At 37.3% G+C, this 18662-nt stretch overlaps 1 protein-coding gene across 1 annotated transcript; it reads left to right on the top strand.

The window, feature by feature from the left end:
- On the top strand, positions 1059 to 4332 carry LOC109227019 (protein DSS1 HOMOLOG ON CHROMOSOME V-like). The gene is made up of 3 exons (XM_019392006.1): positions 1059 to 1180; positions 1373 to 1475; positions 3944 to 4332. Exons 2-3 carry the CDS (start codon positions 1382 to 1384, stop codon positions 4072 to 4074), a joined length of 225 nt encoding a protein of 74 aa, XP_019247551.1. The 5' UTR covers positions 1059 to 1180; positions 1373 to 1381; the 3' UTR covers positions 4075 to 4332.

The raw sequence follows: 18662 nt of genomic DNA, 5'->3' as shown, positions 1-18662 counted from the left end.
AAGTTCGGGACTTCCGGTTAGTTCGGACGGGACGTTCCCGATTCCCCGGGNTCCGGGAAAGTTAGTACTTTCCGGACCCGTTCCGGGTTACCCGGGTTACTTACCGGGGACCCGGAAGGGCCTTCGGTACGTTCGACCGTTTACCGAAGGACCGGTTACCCGTTTACCCTTTTAAACTTTTTTTTAAACCGTAAGGAAGGGGGGGACGGTTCTTCTTCTTGTTTGCACTATCTGAGATCGGCGAGAGAGAGAGAGGACTTAGATCTTGACTTGAGATCTTCGAGTTCCTCCTCGAGCTTGGCGTTTCTTTCCTTTTGGTCCAGGGAAGAACTACGCGATTTTGCTAGGAAATCCCCACAAACGGCGCCAAATTGTTTGCTCAAAAGTTATCACATACCTTATGAGTATAAAACAATATAAATGAATCACGGGAAAATCATAGCAAACCGTAATAATCCGTTGGACCAAATGAAGAACATGAAAATAAGTACTCAAGGTTAGGAGAAGAAATCTTAACAGCTTTTATTGATAATACTGGTTTGGTCTGCCTCTCCATGAAGAGGTTCAGAGCCTTACAATGGTGTTTTCTCTTCCCATAAGATGGGTATATTTTTCTCTTCCCTCTCTCTTTTGTCAATAGTGGTGAAGAAGCAGCCCCCCTTTTCTAGGGTTCCCTCTCTTGGTATTTATAGCCGTGAGCTTCGTGAGCTGGCAATAAATGGTCGTGGCCACGCTGAGGTTCCGTCCCCATGGGGGAATGACTGGGCCGTGCCCTCGTAGATTAAATCGGACAAGAGTCGAATCCTGTTATGAATAAGTGGCCATACCACTTATTAATTATGGATTAACTCAAGACGAGATTAACTCCGTTAATTACCGTGAGATCGGATTCTAACCCATACAAACTAGCTAATAACCACTAAAACATAGTGGTTTCTGAGAGTTTCTCTTTAAAAATCCAATACTATATTGGCAGGAAAATTCCAAAATCCAATACTACTATTTGGCAAGAGCAAATTCCAAATTTTGCAGAGCGGAGCGACGCCGTTTCAACAGTTGCCGCATCCCCAAGAAATCCTCGCGGAGTGTTAATATATAGGGTCTCCTTCCGCACTGAAAAAATCCAGTTTCAACAACTCATTACAAAATTAGTATAGCTCGTCAGTTTTCACCACATCTTGTAAGTTATATTTTTTCTTTTGGTCTCTTTAATTTTCAATTTCCACTTCGATTAAGTATATGCAGTCCTATTTTCCATTATCGGCAGTTAGGGTTTACCATCTTGATTTTTGTTTATTGTTATAAAAAACTTACTTTTCTTTCTTATAGCTATCTGTTAATGTTACTAATGTAAATTTATCCTTTTTGTTAGTAAATAGCAATGGCAACGGAACAACCAAAGCCAGCAACTGAAGACGTGAAAATGGATCTGTTCGAGGATGATGATGAATTTGAAGAGTTCGAAATTGATCAAGGTCAGTTAGCACTCATCATCGTTAGGCTCTTTCATTTTTCTCTCGCTGATTATCTTCATTTTTAAATTTGAGGGTTAGCATCATTAATTCTTTTCTATTCTTGCATCTTATGTGTGTTTTTGAGTGTCTGATTTGAGAATCACATAATGGCCTCATGAAACTCTTATAAGCGGTATAGTTCGTGATGTGTTGTTAGGTGCATCTCACGGTTGGGAACAATTTAAGTGGAATAGGGTAGAGGGGCGGGCTCGTTATCCACTAGTGTTCAAACCGTGTGCCCTAATAAAAACTATTGTGGTTATTGCTCAACTATCATCTGACTATTTGTCTGTAGGTATTTAGAGGAGTTAGATATTTAGGCTAAATGAGAACAAGAATTGGGCCCTATAATGGTACTAATTAGTTTGGTATCAGTTGTTTGAGTGCTCTTTTCTAGCTCCTCCACCCCTTACCCCTTTTTCCCGGGGGTGGGTGGGGGTGGGGGAGGAGGGGGTGTCTAGTAGCCTTCAACTGTCAGTGTTTGTAGGACTTAATTGGTTGGACAATTATGTTGAGAGATGCTCGCCACAAGAGAAAAGCTCATGCTAGAAAGTTATATCAAGAATTGAAGGCGGAAGGGTGAACGTCAAAGAATTTGCACCACTTTCTTGAAGTTATTCTCTTCCACTTCCATTCATGCTTCTGAACGACCTGTCATTCGCAAATTTTACATTTGTCATTTGACTATGTTACACTGACCATTCTCATATGGTAGAATTGACCTAAGTTGCTTGGGTGTCCGATACGGATGTGGATCTAGAGGTTGGATCTTTCATGATCTAAAATTTAATATCCGGGGGTACGGATCTATGTACGGATACGGGTGCCGGGATTCGGTTAAAAATAATTCAAATATCTGAAAACAAAGAAAAAAATATGGCTTAATTATGAGACATTATGTGGAAAACTTACATGGTGCTTATATAGTGCAGGAAAAGGACTACAACTTCATTAAGCATAAAAAGTGAAACATTAACATTTGAACTAAGCTAATAAGGAACTGGAAAAGCATTTTCTACCCGGAACTTGTAGGCCTTCTACATGTCCAGAGGAGAATTCAAGGAGATAAAAGGAAAAAGACTTGACGTAGAAGTTTCTATATTTAAGGTATTCCTTTTTCTTCAATTTCACCGTAGCTTTTGTTTTAATTTCAGAAATCATTATATTATATCTGTCCCGAATTTCCACGTCGATTTTGGTCAAAGTACCCAAAATTTGACAAAATTCGATTGACCAGATCAAGTACGGATCCCACACCTAGGGGTGTTCATAAAAACTCGAAAAACCGAAAACCAAACCGAAAACCAAACCAAACCGACCAAAAAAACCGATACTTTTTGATTTTGTTTGGTTTTGATTTTGAATTTTAAAAACCGATCAAATTTGGTTTGGTTTTGGTTTTAATCAGAAAAAACCGAAAAAAACCTGAACCAAACCGACTATAGGAGTAGCTATTTCAAATTTATTATTACACCTATATATATATGTATATTTTTATACAAAGTTTCAAAAAATTTATGGTAAACGTTAATAGTTTGCACTTTTAGTATAGTTCTTTACCTTTACATTCTAGTTTGATTGGTAGTTTTCTTTTGTTAAGTGTAAGAATCCATTTCATGTTAAAAATAGTATATTCTTAATTGAGTCCTTAAATTATTCATCACTATTTGATTCAATTATCATCAATATATCTTGGTAAATAATAGATTTTTCAAAGGACAATTGATTTGATAGTGCTACGTTGAAAATGTGGTCGCCGGAATATGTGTTTGGTAGTGTATGTCTTATATTTATGAAAAAACGACAAATAACCGAAAAAACCAAAAAACCGACAAAACCCGACATAAACTGAATCAAGAAAAAACCGACTTAACTGGTTTGGTTTGGTTCTAATATTTGAAAAACCGAATTACTTGGTTTTGTTTCTTTTTAGGGAAAAACCGATCCAAACCGAACAATGAACACCCCTACCCACACCCATACCCACATCGTGTCGACACGGGTGTGGCACCGAAAGTGAAGAGTCCGAGCAACTTCGGAATTGACCTATACATGTCAAATAGGGGATGTGTTTGATACTCATACTTTGCTCCAAGCATCTTCAGTATTTAGTGTTTACCCAGGCCCTTTTTCTCTGGTAGAATCGACCTGCACACATGTCAAAATGGATTGTGTCCGATTCTTGCACTTGGGTCCAAATAACCTTGGTATTGAAATTTTGCACCAGTCTTCTCAATTTTGGAGCAGCATTAGACCATCATAGGCTTTGTTCTCTAAAAACATAAAATTTTCTCCTTTTTTTAAAATTATTTTTTATGTATGTGGAAAATCTGTTATTCAGTTTGTCTCTACTTACACTTTGCCTTTCATTTTTTGGTTTTTTTTCCACTTTGTCTCTTCATTAACATCTGTATTGACCTCTTTATCAGAGTGGGAGGCGAAAGAGGAAGGGAAAGAAGTTACCCAGCAATGGGAAGATGATTGGGATGATGATGATGTCAATGATGACTTCTCTCTTCAGCTCAAAAGGGAATTGGAAAGCAACACGGAGAAGAAATGAACTAAGTCGGAGAGGATTGTTTCTGTTTCTTAAGAATGGACTACAGAGTTTCTGTTCTGTTCAGATGTTTCCCATTATGTAGCAGTCTTTGTTTCACTGGATGCAATGAATCTCAGCTTTCACCTTTAAGCGTTTGTATTGATGAATTTGGATGCTCTAACTGGTTTGTAATGCAGTTCTCTATGAACATATTTTGAGCTGAGAAAAGTTGAGATTGGTCTTATGTTTCCATGCTAGTGCTTTTGGTTTTTGCCGCAACGTGAAGTGTATTTTTTGTATAGACTTGTCCTTTTTTTCTTCTTTCCTTTGAAGGCCTATGATAAAAAGTTGATTGAATGGGAATAGGGTTTGGCATGAAAGAGTGAAGAAACTCTTGACCAGTCTTTCCACGGCTGACGGCACCTATCCTCTTGTAAACTAAGTAGTCAGGCATCCGAAGAGTGATCCGTGGTCTACTAAAATGAGCAAAGCATTATTCCTATATTTTGTTGATATATGTGGTACATAAATATGGTACAAAGGCTTCGGAAATATTTAAAAAACGAAGAGCATGAAGCAGTCAGATTGAATAATTGACGCCACTTGATTATCAAGGTAAACATATAACTTTGCCTCTATCAGAGAGGGAATCTCAACTCGGTTTGGATTTCAAAGTAAGGCTGGGAAAGAGAATCTTATCCTCCTGAAAGGAGTGCTAAGCTGGAGGCTAGAACTTCTTGTAGAATAAGTGTATTATGAGATTCTTTTCCAAATGGAGATATATTTGAATCAGAAATCGGAGAGTAAATTGTTTTTTTTTGGCGAAATATATAAACGGCCCCTTTATGTTGTCCTCAACGACCAGATAAACACCTCAATTGACCCAATTATCAATTACACACTTTATTTTAGACTGAAGTAAGACCTTATGAACACCTCATGCTGACATGGCAAAGTGTGTGCTTTATAATCACATATGAGCGCGTGAAACCCTTAAAATCAACCTTTTTTTAAAAAAAAAAAATTTACTTTATGTGGTCCCCACTTACTTTCATTTCATCGTTCTCCTCCAAAATTTTCACTTTCAAACAATTTCCATGGCAGCCCAAATAGCAAGCCAATACAGGAAAAATTGGGACTTCAAATTTTGTGCTTATGTCTCTTTTCAACCTCAAACTCCCGCTATCATCTCTATCATTGTTACTTCCACCACCATAAGAACTCTGCCCACCTCCTCCTGTCCTCCACCACTACTTTAGCCGCCTCCACCACATAAAAAAGCATACCAAAGACAAATCTTCAATCTATCTCCACCAGCTCCACCAACTGTTGATACGCCAGTATCATCTCTTTCTTCCAGTGCTTCTCCTCCATTCATCGCCACCGCTCCTTTGGTGGCGATTTTGCTGCTGCTTTTGTCGGATCTGCTGTTATAGCTGATTTGCTGCTGCTTTGGTGCTTTAAATCTCTGACATTCACGGGCTCTAATGTATATGTAGTTGTTATGATAATGAGCATCTATATATCCACCAAAAAAATTTGGTATTATAGGAGCTGTCTATCAATTCAATTTTTTGGTCAGTCCGGTGAGACTCCATTACTGCCGGACTAGAACTCGTCGGGCGTGGGAAAGGGGTCAGATGATTATTTTTGTTTTAATTATGACAAATTACATGTGTAGTCCTTTAATTGGTTCATTTTAATATCATTGGCAAGTGTAATTCACGCATGTGGTTTGCTGCACTGGAGTGTTTATTTGATACACTTAGCAGTCACTTGGAGTGTTTAATTGATAATTGGGTCAGTTGAGATGCTTATCTGGTCGTTGAGGACAACATAAAGGGGCCGTTTATATATTTCGCCTTTTTTTTTTTTTTTTTAAATTCTTGGTGAGATCAGTACTCTCAACAAAGTACCCATACACCAGTGGTTAAAGATAAAAAGTTTTAGATCAATAGCCTGCAACTTTGGTCGAAAATAAATCGGTTCCACATAATATGATGTTGGTACAATATAAGTTATGGGTAGTTGAGGCGCGCCCAAGATAAATAAATAAGTAAAGCAACATTAACAACAACAAAATTCAACAAACAAATTGCCATCATACTCTTGTAATATTTGGGAACAATGTTGCATACACGGATGCAGTGAAGACACACCCACAAAAAGAGCTACATCACTTAACTGGGAGGGAAACTTGGAGGCACGGATCAGCCTAATTTGCTCATTGAACACTATACCTCTCTTTCTTCTTCAGAAAGGCCTAAAAAAGGTGAACTTGCTCAAATCATGTTCAACAATTGTTGTCATTTAAGAATTGGATGGCTGTCTAATAAATAATAGTACTGATAAGAGACAGCCCTCCAATATTCAAGCAAATTGCAACTTGTGATTTTCAACTGAAGTTTCATATCCATATCTACCTGTATAGAAACAAGTTCCACCTCTTCTTCAGGCACATTACTATTCATGGGTTATCGAGGAATGATTTAGTCAATTCATGAATCTTCTGAAGAATGTCCTACCTGTGCCTATAGTTTTCAGTACGATGTATTTTTGGTTCATAATTTATGTTCTCAATTGCAATGTGAAGTTCTCTTCACTCCTCCCTCATTTTATATAGGAAATTTTACCTCCTATTGTAAAGGTATATACCCTATTTATTATAAATCAAAAACATGTTAAAATATTATTTTCTATAGTTACCTTTTATATTTTAGAGCAAAATAGGTATTTATGGGATATACTACCTTGAGGTATGAAATACGTTATTTATGTTTTTTCTCTCTTTCTTTCAATTAATACACGATTCTCTCTCAAAATCTCAACAAAATTCTTCTTCTTTCTCTCTCTTCCTTGTCTCTCTCTTCGAGAACGGGCAAAGAAAAAGAACGAAAATGGAGTAAAAAAAAACGAGAGACATAGAGAATAACAAGGGATAGACACTAGGGAAAGAGAAGGACGGCCATCGACAATTAAAGTTTTGAGCAAATTTTGAGAAAATTCCTAGAGTTCTCAGATACCCTTTTTTTCTTTTCCTTTTTTATTTCCCTTCTTGAAAAACGAAAGACAATCCAAAAAAAGAGTATATCTATTTTCGGTTCTAAATTCAATTTCCAACTTTGGATTCACCTTTTTTACGCCAGAGAAGATTTGAAGGCCGGGGTTTTTGTTCGTATTTTTAGTTTTAATACAATGTATACAGTATTTTGCTTGGCCGGATGGCTCCATCTCCGGCGAACTTTCTTCTCTTCTTTGCTATTTAGTCACATACAACGATACAAATACATCGCTATGTACAAATTCACTCAAATACATTTTTTTTTCATACAAATACATTTTTTTCCCTATATTTATGTATTTCGAAGGTTTGTATTTTTTTAATACAGCTGAATACAAGATATAAACATTGAAATACACTGAGTACAAACATTGAAATAGAACAGAATATAAACAACGAATACATTTAATTTTAAAATACAATGAAATACAGTAAAATACACCGAATATAAATAGAAATACAGTGAATACAATCAATGAAATATACTGAATACAGTAGTAATAACATGTATTAGGAATAACTAAAATACTGTTAATACATTATATTTGAATACATTGAATACAAAATAGTAAATACAGTAAATACAAATATTGAATCTAATGAATGCAACAATAAAAAACAAATATTGAAACACACTAAATACAACAAGTAAAATACAACATTTATATACAACTGAATACAGGCAGTAGGTTTGTGTTTAGCATCTTAAAATTTATTCTAATTAATTGGGTTGATAATGAGGCGTGTTAAAATTGATTTTATTGAGTTATATTAGGTATGTATCACGCTAATTCATTTTATTTTCGTTATTAGACAGCTGGACAAACCTATTTTTAAGGTGATTGCCTTTGTTGTATTCATGAATATATGGCGCGAATACATGTGAATACAGTCGCGTACAGATGTAACTCCCTATTTTTAGGCGACTTTTGCTACTGTATTCATGAATACTGTAGCACGAATACAGCGAATACACTACCGTAACAACTGAATAATAGCTATAGGAAATAATTATGTATATGATAGATATAAGAAGTTAATAACCACTGCATAATAGTGATTTCCGAAAGTTCCTCAATTATATATCAGACAAGGCTCTAATTCTGGTGGTGCTTTAGCATGTTTGGCCCACTCTTTGGAAAGTTAAAAAGAACATTTTTTTCTTCCGAATATCACTAGTGTTTGGGCAAAAAGAAAAAAATGTTTTAAAGAAGAAGCACACAAAATACCGTTATCAATAATTTACTTACAATACTACTCCTTATTAATTCAACTTTAGAACATTGTTTCCTTCCGCTTCATTTTCACCATTATCTCTCCAATTCTTTCTTGTTTAAAATCTTATCAAATCTCAAACAAACGTTAAAAACATAACTAAAGTCTCTAATAAATCTTAAAACCCATTTTGCCTTTTTTTGGTTAAAATTAATTGTGAAGTAATATGTACATTTTTTTTTTCATAATTCGACATAAGCGAGCATATTTATGAAAGATTGACCAAACACAAATTGTTTTTCTAATACTAACAAAAGAGCTTCTCAAATGTTTGGCTTAAAACAAATGATTTCAGCTCAAAAGTTTAAAAAATATTTCTCAAAATAAGCATATTTTGAAAACTGTTGGCCAAATAAACTCTTAGAAAAATGGGAAAAGGAGTCATTTTTATCCATGTAATATACAAAATTGAACAACTTTGTACTATGTTAAACTTTTGGTTACCCCCATCAGGAAAAGTCTCTTTTTTCCTTGGCGTAAAATCCACTCAGTTCACTCTGAAGCTCTGTTAATGGCAAGAGCAAATACGAGATTACTTGCTATCGGCAAGAATATGAAAGGACCAAAATAGTACAAAAGTCAGAATTGAACAATTTCAAATAATACAACAGCAAATTTGAACCTTTTCCCTAGAAAAATGCATAAGGTTTCTACTTCTTTTTTATGCAGAGCTCAAATTGCAGTGTTTTTCCGACTCAGCTGCAAATAGCAATAACGTGCTTGTATAAACTCATCAAATATTATTCTGGCTTTAACATAGCCAGGGTCATAAATGCTTGGGAAGCAACAATGTAGATGATGTTTTATACTTCTATACCATACCAGAGGGGTGATTTGTGTGGTGTTCAATTTTTCGCTTGCACAGATTATAGAAGGACCTGGTTCTTCTACGAGTTCCTTACACTATAGTTGCGGAATAATAAATACAGAAAGTAAAGAACATAAGTATTTTTACGTGGAAAACAACCGGATCAAAAGGTAAAAAAACCACGACATACTTCTCAGTAGGATTTTTTCCAAAACTTCACTACAACTCCGACCCAAAACAACAGTGTTTACAAACTCTTATAAGCCCAAGGATTACCTCTAACCAGTCACAGGCTGGTGCGACTGCTTCAAGTTAACTCTAACCCGAACAATATAACTCAAAGTACCTAGTACATATGCTTCTAATAAAAGCTGAAAGGTACAGCTCAAAAGCCCTACTACAATTGAACTAGAATAACACAATTCCAACCCTGAATCTCCAACTTCTCCAGCAACAACACCATTCCTTCCTCTTCCAAATCTTTGAGGAGACTCCCCTTCAGAATTGTTCTTTTTCGAAACTTAACCAACTTGTCCTTTTTCTTCATCAGTATCCTCTTCTTCTTCACTCTCTTCTTCCACTACTTGTACTTTTCTTGATTTCCTGGCAGACCTGATTCTTTTTTCCAAGGCAGAGCTTTCTGTATCAACAGACTTTACAGGGGACTTCTTCTTAGAAGTCCTTCTCTTCTTAGCACTTGGAGTCACAACCTCCACTTCCTTTGCCTCATCCTCATCATGAAGTACCAGCTTCATCTTCTCAATTTCAATGGTTTTACTTGGTTCACCCATCTTTTTTTTCCCTTTAGAAGCAACTTTCTTCTTACTCTCAGCTAAGGCATTTTCTAGGTCAACCTCACTCTGCTTCCTCTGGTTCCTTGTAGTTCTTCCACTTGTGGGAGGAGTCTTTACAAGTATAGAAGAGGCAACCTTTCTCTTCTTGCCTCCCATAGCAGTTCCAGGAATTTTAACTACTGAATATTTCTTCTTCTTTGGATTGTAGCTGTCAGACACTCTTTTCAGTAGGTCATGGAGGGATTCGTTCATAGATGGAACATGTTCTTGGAACCTTTTCCTCAGCCTAGCCAGCCCCTCCGCCGCACTAGCATCTTCAGACCCACTTCCTCCTTCTTCTCTTAAGATTTCTTGTTCCTCAACAGCCTCCTCACTCCATAACACCAAAGCCCCTATTTCTTCAGTCAAATAAATAGGAGTGGGTGAAGAGGATTCAACCACTCCTCCTTCTCCCTTTCCCCTCACATCTCCTTCAACACCCTCACTTACTTTTTCTTTTTCCTTTTTATTTTTACAACCTATTTTTGTAGACTAAGACTCTACACCAGCTATCGTACCAACCAGAACAAACCTTTCTCAAGGCTTTCAGCCATCTCTGTAACAACATCACATGAGAATTTTAACCCGGAAGTTACTTGTTCAGTTTCAGACGAAACTAGTTCTTCCCCCTCAGTCGTAGACTTCAAGGATTCATCTATTTTTGGGGTTCATCTGATTGACTGGCTTGCAACATCTCGTTCAATTTCTTTGCCTGTTCACTACCAGTCACTGTCTTGTATGCAATTACCTTGACATGCCTTTTCTTGGGTGTTTGGGTGGGTGATGGTTCTTTGGGTGGTGAAGATGGATTCTCCGTTTTTTTGGGGTTTTCAGATGTGTTTTCCATTAGATTATTATAGAAGAATTGAGAGAAGGTTGAGAGAATCTGGAGTCTTGAATTTTCAAAGATTAGGAGTAAAGAAATGGGTAAGGTCTAATCAGTTTAAAGAGGGAGGAGTTGGAGTGTGTAACAACTGCTTTTTGGAGTTAGAAGTCTAATCATCCTGGGAGTGTCACTTTGAATAGACGTTGGACTCTTCCCAAAATATTTAGGTAATTATGGCTCGTGGGGTTTGTTTGGTGAAACTAGTTCATTGGTAACAAATTGGTTCAAAAAGAGGTTGGGATTAAGTGGGACTCCTTTCAGATCATGATCCAAATACAGTTATTTCAAAATATGCAGAGTGAAGAATATACTTTATAGCTTTGATGAATGATAATTAGGGATTATGATTCATTTTACACTCCTTCTTGCTTAAGTTTTGATTAGAAATGTGTACAAAATAGTCCCAAAGGCTCACAAGTTGTGCTTGATTGCAGGTTTGATCATCAAGGTGACAAGGTGTCAAAAACCAGCTCAAAAAGGAGTGAAACTTGCACAAGTACCAAGACAAGACCAAGCTCAGTCAAACAGGGCCAGTGCGGCCGCACACCATTCTGTGCGGTCCGCAAGGATGAAGTTCAAAGACTATGTTTTTCAGGTCATCAGGCAATGCGACCGCAAAGAATTTTATACGGTCCGCATTGGGTTCATTGCGGCCGCACTCGATTTCGTGCGGTCCGCAGAGCTCAACTTCAGAGAGCATCAAATTGGAGGATAATGGCCAATGCGGTCCGCGTTCCATTTTGTGCGGACCGCAACAGGAGCCACCGCGGCCGCGGTGCATTTTGTGCGGTCCGCGGTGGCCAAGATCAGAGAGCAAGAATTCCAGCTGAAAGCCTTAGTGCGGCCGCACTCGATTTTGTGCGGTCCGCACTGGCCCCGCAGGGGTATTTTTGTCCAAGATTTTTGGCCTAGTATAAATAGTTTCTTTTTTCATTTTTAGGTCCGCAGTTAGATTTTAGAACAGAGCTGCGCTCGTGAATAGGCTTTTCTTGCCATTTGGAGTAATTTTACAATAGTTTTACCGTTGAATCTTCAAGTTTTAATTAGTAATTTAATTTTATGGGTTTATCTTCATCTATTTCTTTGTTTTTCTCTATTATCATGAGTAGCTAGACCCATCAGCTAGGGTTGTGGCTCAACCCTAGTGTGGTAATTGATGGGTCTTATGTTTTAAGGTTTGAATGTCTATGGGTGTTTGATATTTGGACTAATTTATGGTTTTATTGCTGAATTAGTGGTTGCAAACACTAGTTTATGTTTTGTTGATTTTGGCTCTTCTTGAGAAAGAGAGCCTAAGTCTCTAGAATTAGTCCAACAAGGAATTGGGGCGTACTTAAGAGAATTGGTAGCCCCAAATAAAGGGTTAAACCGAGAGATCATAATACCCGACTTGAACCTTAATTGCTTGCACAAATGTTCATACCCAATTGATCTTGAGAAAGTCAATTAGGGCAAAATCACTCGAACTACCGAGAGGTATAGAGTGGGTAGAATCGTGCAATGGTTATATCGTAATCCCCAAATATGACAACCTAGCCTTAGACACAAGAACCCGTTAATTATCCACCTAGGTGATAGTCACTCCCCTAGTGCCTTTTAACCAATTAGAACATCCTCAATAGTCTTTTCTTAGCTTAACTTAGCTCAATTTAGCATATTGGCAATATAAACTTAGAAGTTAAATCAAAAACCAAAAATGTTTAGAAGTGTAATTAGGAACAATTACGCAACTCTAAGTTAGATAGAAACTCAATTCCAATTTCTAGCTCTCTGTGAAAATCGGTCCCGACCTCATCGAGTAAAAGCTGCTTCGACCTCTCTTGCTACTCTATAGTAGTACAGGGTCGACCTCGATCACCTTTTTGGCGCCGTTGCCGGGGAGCTAACGGTCTTGATTATCTATCTTAGTAGTTTTGTGAATTGTTCTTTTTTTCCTTCTTTGTTACTAATTTGTGTGTGTCACAACTTCAGGTGCAAAATGGCAGCAAACAACAATGACCCTCTTGGCAATGTGGTTGCGGGGGAGGAGGTAGATGAGATTGGAGATGATGAGGTGCCTCTTGGGTTCATTGCGGCCGCACTCGATTTCGTGCGGTCCTCAGAGCTCAACTTCAGAGAGCATCAAATTGGAGGGTGATGGCCAATGCGATCCGCGTTCCATTTTGTGCGGACCGCAATAGGAGCCACTGCGGCCGCGGTGCATTTTGTGCGGTCCGCGGTGGCCAAGATCAGAGAGCAAGAATTCCAGCTGAAAGCCTTAGTGCGGCCGCACTCGATTTTGTGCGGTCCGCACTGGCCGCACAGGGGTATTTTTGTCCAAGATTTTCGGCCTAGTATAAATAGTTTCTTTTCCCATTTTTAGGTCAGCAGTTAGATTTTAGAACAGAGCTGCGCTAGTGAATAGGCTTTTCTTGCCATTTGGAGTAATTTTACAATAGTTTTATCATTGAATCTTCAAGTTTTAATTAGTAATTTAATTTTTTGGGTTTATCTTCATCTATTTCTTTGTTTTTCTCTATTATCATGAGTAGCTAGACCCATCAGCTAGGGTTGTGGCTCAACCCTAGTGTGGGTAATTGATGGGTCTTATGTTTTAAGGTTTGAATGTCTATGGGTGTTTGATATTTGGACTAATTTATGATTTTATTGCTGAATTAGTGGTTGCAAACACTAGTTTATGTTTTGTTGATTTTGGCTCTTCTTGAGAAAGAGAGCCTAAGTCTCTAGAATTAGTCCAACAAGGAATTGGAGCGTACTCAAGAGAATTGATAGCCCCAATTAAAGGTTAAACCGAGAGATCGTAATACTCGACTTGAACCTTAATTGCTTGCACAAATATTCATACCCAATTGATCTTGAGAAAGTCAATTAGGGCAAAATCACTCGAACTACCGAGAGGTATAGAGTGGGTAGAATCTTGCAATGGTTATATCGTAATTCCCAAATATGACAACCTAGCCTTAGATACAAGAACCCGTTAATTATCCACCTAGGTGATAGTCACTTCTCTAGTGCCTTTTAACCAATTAGAACATCCTCAATAGTCTCTTCTTAGCTTAACTTAGCTCAATTTAGCATATTGGTAGTATAAACTTAGAAGTTAAATAAAAAACCAAAAATATTTAGAAGTGTAATTAGGAACAATTACGTAACTCTAACTTAGATAGAAACTCAATTCCAATTTCTAGCTCCCTGTGGAAATCGATCCCGACCTCATCGGGTAAAAGCTGCTTCGACCTCTCTTGCTACTTGTTGTAGTACAGGGTTGGCCTCGATCAATGAACTAGGTTCTTCACTGAAGGTTCCCTTGCGTAAACTGAATTTTCCAAGAAAATAAGAGTAATATCATTAGACATGAGTGAGACATTATAGCACATAGCACAAGAGTATACTAATTAAAGTATAAGACTGAGTAATATCTAATCTAATAATTTACAAAATTCATAATTTATCTAGCCAGTCGTTGAGTTAGAACTAGCTCCTTTTAGGTGATCTTAATCATCCCTAATTCTAACATATTCCTTTCAAAGTGATCTCCACTTAGAGCTTTTGTGAAGATACCAGTTATTTGCTTGTCAGTAGCACAAAATTCCATAGTGATCAAACCCTTCTCATAGTTGTCCCTCAAAAACTGATGCCTAACATCTACATGCTTAGTTCTTTTGTGATGAACCGGGTTCTTGGTCATACTAATGGCACTAGTGTTGTCACAAAATATTGGGATACAACCTACATCAATTCCAAAGTCTATTAATTGCTATTTAATCCACAATAATTGAGCATAACATGAGGCAATAACCATATACTCAGCTTCAGTAGTGGACAAAGCCACCGAGTTTTACTTTTTGGTGGCCCAAGACACAAGACATGAGCCAAGAAGGTGTGCTATACCTGAAGTGCTCTTTCTATCCACAAGAAAACTTGCATAATCAGCATCAACATATCCCACTAAATCAAATTTACTATATTTTGGATACCATAGGCAAAGATCAGTTGTGCCTTTTAGGTATCTCAAGATCCTCTAGACAACCTTCAAGTGAGACTTCTTTGCATTTGCCAGAATCTAACACAAAGGCCTACACTGAAAATAATGTGAGGTCTACAAGCACTGAGATATAACAAAGAGCTAATCATTCCCCTATACATCTTCTGATCAACAGATGAACCAGGTTCATGCAAATCCAATTTCGTGGCTGTTGCTATAGGAGTGTCAATTTCCTTAGAATCTTCCATTTTAATCCTTTTACGCAACTCTTTCACATACTTTTGCTGATGGATCATAGTTCAAATTTAATTTTGTTTAATTTGTAAGCCTAAAAAGAATTTGAGCTCACCCATCATACTCATTTCAAATTCACTCCCCATTAGCTTATCAAATTCTTTACTTAACTTATCAGTTGTTGCTCCAAAGATTATGTCATCAACATACATCTGAACTACCAAGAGATCTTTCCCTTATTCTTTCAAGAATAAAGTATTGTTAATTGTACCTCTCTTGCATCCATGCTCAAGCAAAAATTTAGACAATCTTTCATACCGTGCTCTTGGAGCCTGCTTTAGCCCATAAAGTGCCTTGTCAAGTTTGTACACGTGAGTAGGACATTCCTTGCTTCAAAGGTAGGAGGTTGCTTGACAAAGATTTCTTCCTTTACATAGCCATTGAGGAAGGCACTCTTGACATCCATTTGATGGAGAGTGGATTCCATGTAAGCAGCAAAGGCTATAAGGAGTCTAATTGCTTCCAATCTTGCAACTGGAGCAAAAGTCTCATCATAGTCTATGCCTTCCTTTTGACTATATCCTTGAACCACCAATCTTGCCTTGTTCCTTGTAGCTTTTCCATCTTCATGAAGTTTGTTTCTGAATACCCATTAGTGCCAATCATTATTCTTTCCTTGGGTCTTGGTACCAAATGCCAAACTTGACTTCTCTCAAATTGGTTGAGTTCATCTTGTGTTGTGTTCACCCAGTCTGCATCCTGCAAAGCCTCAAAAATATTTTTAGGTTCAATAAGAGATAGAAAAGCATCAAAAGCACAAAGGCTTTTTAAAGAAGATCTGGTTTTGATTCCAGAGGTTGGATAAGTAATTATGTACCCAATGGGATGAGAACTTTGATACTTGTTAGGCTTCACAACTAACTGGTTTCCCCTAGATGTTCCTTCAATGTTTTTTTGCTGAGGAATAAGTACATGGACAGGTTCCCCCGAGGATTGAGGATTAGTTCATCTCTGTTCAGCTCCCCCTATCAGGTTGTCGTGGGTGGAAGGACTTGTTCCTTTCTTTGGTATAACTTCAGGCTGGACTGTTGCTTTATTTAAGTTTCTTACCAGCCCAATTTCTTTATCATCTGGTTCCTTCCTCTCTGAAGGAAGTTCATCAACAACAACATGAACACTTTATTCTACACACATAGTTCTTTTGTTATAAATCTTATTTAGCTTTACTGTGTGAAGAATATCCCAAAAATACTCCCTCATCACTTCTGGGATAAAACCTACCTAGGGAGTCTTTTCCATTATTGTGCATAAAGCACTTGCATCCAAATGCCCTAAGGTGGGATATATTTGGCTTTCTCCCTTTAAGTAACTCATAGGGAGTCTTCTCAACAAGAAGTCTAGTCATGCACCTATTTATGATGTAGCATGCAGTGTTCACAACTTCTGCCTAGAAACTATGAGGCAATTTACTAGCAAGTAGAATAGTCCTAGCCATTTACTCCAATGTCCTATTCTTTCTTTTAACTACTCCATTTTGTTGTGAAGTTCTAGGAGCAGAAAAATTATGATCTATGCCATGCTCATCATAAAATTCAGAAAATTTAGCATTCTCAAATTCAGTACTATGATTAGACCTAATTAATGCCAGTTGATTACCTAATGTTTTTGGGTTTTTCTAACAAATGAACTGAACATGTTAAATGCTTCATCTTTAGATGTTAATAACAGTGTTCAAGTAAACCTAGAGTAATCATCAACAAGCACTATAACATATCTTTTACCACCTCTGCTCATTGTCCTCACTGATCCACACAGATCCATATGGACCAGTTCCATCGACCTGGTAGTACTTACCATTTTCTTGCTTTTAAAAGAGGATCTTACCTGCTTCCCTCTTGCACAAGCCTCAGAAACTTTATCTTCCTTGAACTTAATGTTAGACAACCCTATCACCAAGTCCTTGGAGACTAGTTTTTTGAGTTGGCTTAAACTTGCATGTCCAAGTCTCTTGTGCCAAAGGAGGGGATTATTGTCCAACACACTTAAGCAGGTGAGTTCATTATCTGAAAGTGTGAACAGATCCACCACATATATGTTATTCTCCTTTTTTCCCCGCAAAACTATTTTGTCAGTGGTAATATTATCACAAAATACTTTGTAGTGGTGAAAGCTACCGTGTTACCTCTATCACACAGTTGTGATACACTTATTAGACTGTATTTCAATCCATCTATCAAGTATACATTCTCAATAGAATGAGAGTCAAACTTACCTACCTTTCCAACCCCAATGATCTCACCTTTTTTTCCATTTCCAAAGGAGACATTACCTCCTTTAAGGTCCTCAAGTGAAAGGAACTGGTTCTTGCTTCCTATCATGTGATTTGAGTAGCCACTGTCTATGTACCATATTTGGTTTCTCTCCTTCACTTGGACCTACAAAAAGAAATCAGGTGTTAGTCTTAGGAACCCAAACTAGTTGGGTCCCTTTCTATAGGAAAAAGGATATATCAAGTTCTTTTTAGCCCAATTTGGCAACCTATTCTTCCCTAAAACAAGATTTCTGTTCTTTTGACTTGCCTTTTCTTTTGTAGTGCATTCACTCTTATAGTGAACATTGTTACCACAGTGTGTGCAAATCTTGTTCTCATGGAGTGTGAGGTACTTGCTTTTGGGATCCCAATTAGGTGCAAAATTCCCAAAGCCAAGTCGCCTGCTGTTACTACTATGATGTTCTTGTAGCCATGAAAGTGCATCAGAGGACCTGTTCATTTACATGTCTATCTAACTCGTGCTTAACCTTAGTCAAGTCCTCTTTCAATGTTCTCACCAGTTCATCTCTTTTATACATCTCATCTTTTACCTTTCCTAGATCCTTTTCTAGTGAGAGTTGTATGTCAGTAGCTATCTTTTTAACTGTTTCTAACTTCAGTTTTAGATTTTTAAATCTAAGTTCCAGAACAGATGTGTCAAGTGCATGAACCTGGTTCTTCAACACAATATTTTCATTTTTAGTTTCACAAGCCTTAAGTTCTAGGTTTTTGCATTTTGCTTTCAAAATGGCACACTCCTTTGATAACTGTTCCTTTTCATTATTCACATTTTCAGACTCATCAATTAATTCCAACAGTAATTCAGACAGTCTTTCTTTAGACAGGAATTTGATTTTATCTTTTAATTGAAATACACTTACCTCAAGTTCTTCATTAAATTCTTCAATAGCCATTAGAGCTCGTTCATCATCATCATCATCCGAGCTTTCATCTGAACTATCTCCTCAAGCAGCAACCATTGCTTTAGTTGATCCTTTGTTATTGCCTTTCTTGGGATGAACCTGTTCCTTCTTTCTGTTCCTTTATTCAACTCTTTACTTCTTCCATTCAATCTGCCAAGAAGGATAGTTCTTGATCATGTGATTAGTATTTCTATACTTGTAGCATACATTATTAGCCTGCTTCTTTGGAGCTTCCACTTCTTGAAGGATCCTTTCCTCTCCTTAGGTACTTCTTGAAGTCTTTGGTAATTATT

The sequence above is a fragment of the Nicotiana attenuata genome, chromosome 6 (genome assembly GCF_001879085.1).
Source record: "Nicotiana attenuata strain UT chromosome 6, NIATTr2, whole genome shotgun sequence".
NCBI classification, from domain to species: Eukaryota; Viridiplantae; Streptophyta; class Magnoliopsida; order Solanales; family Solanaceae; genus Nicotiana; species Nicotiana attenuata.
Note: the sequence above shows the minus strand (reverse complement) of the source record. Positions and strands in the feature narration are given on the sequence as shown.